We start from the raw sequence: 6,473 nt of genomic DNA, 5'->3' as shown, positions 1-6,473 counted from the left end.
CCGGCGTTCGTGTCTACGCCTCATTCCGTTTCCAGGCACCGGCGACGTTCTACTCGCCCCCACCATGATAAGTCATCATTGGCATATGTCGCACTTAACCCCCGACATGTTGCCATGAAAAATAATAAATTTCTATAAAAGACCACAAAAGTAATATTATAATAGCATGAAATAAACAAAAAATATAAATACGTTTGAGATGTATCAGCCACCTTGCTGCCCCAAATAAAACTCGAAGACTCCCTAAAAACCTTTAAAAAAACACCCATACCGACATGCATGGGTCGGATTTCAAGCTCACCGCGGTCCGGGACCACGCACTGACTGCCACTACTCGGGCGAACTAGCCAGGATGAGTGGCTGTTTAAGATCACCGCACTAGATTACCAACGCCAACGTCGAGCACCGCCTAACGAATACCGCTACTGGAGCACACATGTTCCTTCACCAAAACCTGCGGCAGCCCTCCAACTCCTCCAAAAGCAGCCCGCACCCTGATCAGGACATTTCGCCGGGGGCAGAGCCCTGGCGGCAGCTAGAGGGGGTGTAAGCATTGTGGCAGCTAGGGTTTCGGTCGACCGGCTGGTCCGCTATCGTATTTGCCAAAAAAATCACAGACTAAAATCCTTGTAAGTTTAAGTGTATAATTATTGGTAGCAAAACTCCATTTTAATCGCTAGCATCACGACCGAGACTGGTGAAGTAGGGATCGAACTACCGGTTGGTACGCGATGCAGCGAGATGTTGAACCCAGATCTAGCCCATCGACAATTTTAAGGCATTATCCATCAAACCGGTGCACGATCGATCCATGCATAGAGCACACTAGCTTTCTTCTTTCCTTTTCTTTTCCCATGAACAAATTTTGAGGCGTCGGTTTGCACGATTACAGGGCATGGAAGAAGAGCCGCGCGCTCCCCGACGACCTATCTATGTATGATCATCCTTCCGTGTGGACTTTTGAGCTCACTGGTTATATGCAGTACTTTTGTCATTGCGTACACCATCGTCCAGTGCCCAGCAAATTCGCCGTGACCGACAGGCCCTCTTGAAACGATCAAGATGTCGTTTACCATGTGCTTTATATGGAGTAAACAAACATGTCGCCAGCGAAGAATACACACTGGAGACATCAAATTCAGACGGAATCTGCTAATTTAACCTCAGCTGGGAGAGAAAAGCCTATCCGTCCACGCTGCCTTGCAAGCATTTGAGCTGCAAACCATTCACGATTCACGGATCTGCACATGCCTACATCAACATTCACGACTAGATTATTTATCAACCCGGCCCCGGTTTCCTTCAAGTCAGCGCTCTGTAGCTCGAGGGGATGTGTGCTGAGTTGTGCTCGCATGTTCCTGCGGCGTCTAGGGAGTAGGGAACATGCTCTGCCCGATTAAGAAACGCAGACAGGAGAGCAACCCCTGCCAATTCTCCTTCTGTCCCGCGCGTATAAATGGACGTGCGGAGGAGCAGCGATTCCACACCTCAACCACACGACTGCAGCTTCCACTTTCAGTCTCCGGCCACTCAACACAACTCGGCTCTAGTGGGTCGATAGAGCTCAAGGATGGGTAGGGTTGCGATCTGGATCGCGTGCGTGCTGCTCCTGGCGGCGACATGCCAGGGCAAGGGGGCTCCGGGGCATAGGGTGAGGGTCGGCTACTACAACCGGAAGTGCCGCGCGGCGGAGAGCATCGTCAGGGACGTCGTCGGCAAGGCCGTCTCCCGGAACCCCGGCCTCGGCGCCGGCATCATCCGCATGGCCTTCCACGACTGCTTCGTCCAGGTGCGTGCGCCGTACTGTCAACTGTTTTTTTATATGCATGTAAAGCGACGTACGAGCACGTGGTTAACAAGCAGCGGCTTGTGCAGGGCTGTGACGCGTCGGTGCTGCTGGACGCGACTCCGGCGAACCCGCGGCCGGAGAAGCTCGGCCCGCCCAACTTCCCCAGCCTGCGCGGCTTCGAGGTGATCGACGCCGCCAAGGCGGTCCTCGAGAGGGTCTGCCCTAGAGTCGTCTCCTGCGCCGACATCATCGCCTTCGCCGCACGCGACGCCGCCTTCTTCCTCAGCAGCAGCCTGATCGACTACAAGATGCCGGCGGGGCGGTTCGACGGGCGCGTGTCGCTTGAAACTGAGGCGCTGCAGTTCCTGCCCCCGCCCTTCTTCAACCTCACGCAGCTCGTCGACAGCTTCAAGGCCAAGAACATGGACGAGGACGACCTCGTGGTGCTCTCCGGCGCGCACACCATCGGCGTGTCGCACTGCTCCTCCTTCACCGACCGCCTGCCACCGAACCCCTCCGACATGAACCCGGGCCTCACCAGGCTGCTGCGGAGCAAGTGCCCCGTCAGCCCCAACTTCACCAACGACCCCACCGTGGTGCAGGACATCGTCACCCCCAACCGGATGGACAACATGTACTACACCAACCTGCTCAAGCGGAACGTGCTCTTCATCTCCGACGCGGCGTTGCTCACGTCGGGGAAGACGGCGACGAAGGTGATGGAGAACGCGTTCAACCCCGGGAGCTGGGAGAAGAAGTTCGCCAAGGCGATGGTCAAGATGGCTGCCATCGAGCTCAAGACCGCTGCCAACGGCGAGATCAGGAGGAACTGTAGGATCGTCAACAAATAGGGTTGCTGGCTATTTGTATTTAACACTCGAACGTGCATGCGTTCGGTTCTTTTGCTGCATTCATTGCATTTTGTTTCTTTCGTTTCCTTTGCTGCATTCAGCTGATCAGGTTGTAATTCGATTAACAGGGCTTTTTTCACGATAGGTGATAGATGCCTGAATAAAATTTTCATTTCCGACTTATTATCCAGTCATCTACTTTCTTTGCAAATGCATTAATTTATGGGGCGACCTGCACCGAAGGTTTAGGTGCGCTATTGCATTAGATCTCCGGTTCATATGGCCTCTTCCCCAAGAAAGATTAGGGTTGCTGTCGGTACGCCTCATCTATGGTGGCCTAGGACCATAGGAGTGCGGTGGATCCCGGCCCTTGCCGACGGAAAGGCTTCATTTTTAGATGGTTCTTTGAGTATTGTTAGGGTTTGTATCCTTTTCAAGAAGGCGAGACGGCGGCGGCTTCCTGAAGATGGAATAAGGTCCTCCCTGTCTAGCTCCCGTCCCGGTGGTGTGCATAGCATCGTCGGTAGGTGTGTGGAGGTGTGTCTCCGGCAGATCTATTTTGGTGGATCTGCTCGGATTTGGCTATCGTTCGTCTATGCTCGTGTGTTTTCAGGTTGTATTCTTTCGATCTACGCTACTCTTTATCAGTGGCGGTTGCTGTTCTGGTGCGCTTGTCTTATGGGGCCTTACCACGACGACTTCCCGACTGTCTATTACAACAAGTTTTGCCCGGCTCCGGTAAGGAAGAGGCGATGACCGCGGCGTGCCTTCGGCTCGCTTCAGTGCTTGTAGTCGTCGCTGGGTGGTCTATGAATATGAATGTAATTTTTGTTATTTTTTGTGTTCGTTGTACCGTCATGATTGAGGATGAATAGGTCAGAAGTTTCTCGCAAAAACAAGATCTCTAGTTCATCATTCAAAAGGTTTAGAAAGAGCCAATACAAATTTGATTTCGGCTTTCCAAAAAAATTGATTTCAGACATTTAGAGGACAAATTTATTGTTGTTAATAATATAAATTTAGTTGTGAAATACTCCCTCCGTACATTAATATAATACGTGTTTGCGGTTCCACGTTGCTTTTGCATTTTCTCATTTTTTATTTGAACTGCAAAAATGTGTCATATATAATTAGTGTACAGAGGTAGTAACAGATACGTAATGAGCAAGGCTTTCATAAGCTTTGAATCTTTTTTTCAAGTATTCTATTTATGGGCCCAAGTTTGACTAATCGAACTAGAAATTTTGTGCATGCCACATGCACATTGTGTGATGGTGTCAAATTGTTTAGAACCTGTTGATGGCTTCCTGATTGGTGCATCAGGACCTAGTGCACGACCATTGGTGCATACAAGTCATCTTCAACCCCCCCCCCCCCCCACCCCACCCCCCACCCCCAGCCGAGAGAGAGAAAGAAGACATAGAGCCCGGCTATATAAATATGGAAAAGTATAATTTTCGTCCCATAGAAATGATCCCTCAACTCCAAAATCAGCAAATCTAGGTCCCTCAACTTCTCAAACTATATAAGTTTAGTCCCTCATACCGCCTTTTGTGATTTTCATCCCGGCTGGACATGGTTTTCACTAAAACTTGATAAATCATTGGGGTTTGACTACCATGTCACGGAGCGGCGATGGCATAAGTACTCGGCTGTGGTGGCACTACACGCGGGACATGGTGGCCTGTCTCATGGGATACTGGACTTTCGCCATGCTCGCCGTTCAAGTCATGCGGCCGGAAGCGGCAGGGGTGCAGGCGCCGTGGCGGTTGTGGTTGACGTACGCAGCAAACTGGCTTTGGATGCTCACGTGAAAGACACACACGTACTTGACGTTGTTCCCTTCGATTTGTACTGGCTAGAACATGCACCCATCGTCTCTGCTCCTTCCGCGACGAGATCCACGTGTTGCGGATGTCTTTCAGGCCGCGAGGTGGTGGCCGTCGAGCTCGACGTTGCTGCCAGCCGGTTGGCCGTGCCGATGCCTTAATCAACGATGCATGTGGCTGCCGGCGGGCCGGCTGTGTTGTGTCAATGCTTTGATCCACAACGCATGACTCTGTAGTAGTACTGCCCATTTTTTCCATGCCCTTGTTCAATAGTCCTTTACAGTCTTGGTTTTCTTGAAGGCGACGTGCAGCACGTGCACGACGGGCTTGCGCGGTGCATGCAGGCGAGCATGAGTAGCTCCGACTTCAGATCATCGGCCACAAGGTGTTCCACCGTCCTGTGGCCGCTACATAGGTACACCTCCTCCGTGCGGTACACGACGGCGAGCATCACCCGACAGTGACGGTGCTGGTCATGCTCCCCACCGGACATGGCGGCATGGCGTTGAAGTGGCCAGTGATGTGGCAGTCAAACCCAAATGACATGTCAAATTTTTAGTCAAAACCATGTCCACGTGCGTAAATGTTTTACGGGACCATGGTTCAGCCGAACCTACGCTCGACACCATTGATTTCTATATACTATTTATAAGGATCCATGCATGGTTGATTAAAAAATGCAGTTCACATGTATGTCTATTCATGAGGATTCATGCATGATTAATTAAAAAATGCAGTTGGCATGCATGTCACAGATCCACATGTAGTAGGATGTTAAATCGTACGGCATAGACCATAAGTTCGGCTAAACCATGGTCCTGAATCACGTCTCTCGTTCACGTGAGAGGAAAACTACCGAAGGTGGTATAAGAGGCTAAACTTATCTAGTTTGAGAAGTTGAGGCACCAAAATTTACCAGTTTTGAAGTTTAGAGATCATTTATATACTTTGGCAAGAGCTGAAGGACAAAGAATATACTTATCCCTATAAATAAAGCCAAACTGGTGAGTCATCCAACAAATAACACAAAGTACTTCCTCTGTAAACAAATATAAAAACGTTTAGATCAATAAAGTAATGATTTAAACGCTCTTATATTTATTTACGTAGAGGAGTATCAGGCAAGTAACCGTCACACAAGCCCAATGCAAACCATGACGGTCGGGCAAATAGCCATGCACGCCACCCAAACGAACAACAAAATCATGATGAAAGCTACGTCCTTGGAGGAGCAGGCGCTAGACAAAGGTCAGCACTAGAGGCACGGATCTTGACGATGATCGTAGAGACGGTGTCAGTGCCCATGGCCTTAGCGAGAGGCTTCCATTATTTTAACAGGGCAACCATTTTAAAAAGACAGGCAGCCCAATGTTTAGGAAAAACATGTTCGGTAGTAAAATTGTTCTAAGTCATCCAGAAGGACCAAACGAATGCAGCGAAAGCAAGCCAAAACACACAACAAACTGGCCTGGAAAATTCAAGAGATAAGTAAAGAGATCATCGAAACATTTCGGATTCCAGTTAAGGTTCAACAATGATCAGACGCAGCTCCAGCACATGCGAGCAAGATCACAATTAAACACAATGTGTTCTGTGTTTTCGTTCTCTCGACAAAGAGAACGGCCAGCAGCTGCAGGTCCACTTCTTTTCATGATTTGATCAGCCAGCAAATGAAGTCTCACCGCCTGTCAAAGAAAGATTTTGATTTTAGAAGGAATATGTGCCCGCCATATCGCCTTGAAGCGATGGTCACGCCATCCTTGAACAAGTTCCATGTAGAGAGATTTAACCGAGAATCTGCCCGAGGACGAATGCAGCTAAACGAGCTGATGTGGAGTCTCCGAGAGCACTTGAAAAAGGGGAGCAAGCTCCTGCCAGTTCTCCATCTCTATAGGAACAAAGCTTGACACAGCCCTTGTTAGAGTTGTGTTGAATATAGTGTACAATGTAGGTTACAGTTGGACTTGTAGTTGTATTGTGTTTAGATAGGATATGGAGCCGTGT

General features: G+C 49.6%; 1 protein-coding gene across 1 annotated transcript; it reads left to right on the top strand.

The window, feature by feature from the left end:
• Positions 1-1,499: 1,499 nt before the first annotated feature.
• On the top strand, positions 1,500-2,823 carry LOC123184903 (peroxidase 2). The gene is made up of 2 exons (XM_044596942.1): positions 1,500-1,789; positions 1,876-2,823. The coding sequence occupies exons 1-2, from the start codon at positions 1,571-1,573 to the stop codon at positions 2,638-2,640; spliced, it is 984 nt and encodes a 327-aa protein (XP_044452877.1). The 5' UTR covers positions 1,500-1,570; the 3' UTR covers positions 2,641-2,823.
• Positions 2,824-6,473: the final 3,650 nt, after the last annotated feature.

The sequence above is a fragment of the Triticum aestivum genome, chromosome 2A (genome assembly GCF_018294505.1).
Source record: "Triticum aestivum cultivar Chinese Spring chromosome 2A, IWGSC CS RefSeq v2.1, whole genome shotgun sequence".
NCBI classification, from domain to species: domain Eukaryota; kingdom Viridiplantae; phylum Streptophyta; class Magnoliopsida; order Poales; family Poaceae; genus Triticum; species Triticum aestivum.
This window is presented reverse-complemented; position numbering and strand designations above follow the sequence as displayed.

Excerpts from the sequence above, each read along its gene's own strand:
- LOC123184903 (XM_044596942.1), top strand. The coding sequence starts at position 1,571 with ATGGGTAGGGTTGCGATCTGGATCGCGTGCGTGCTGCTCCTGGCGGCG. Across the intron at positions 1,790-1,875 it reads TCCACGACTGCTTCGTCCAG|GGCTGTGACGCGTCGGTGCT; the intron begins GTGCGTGCGCCG and ends CGGCTTGTGCAG.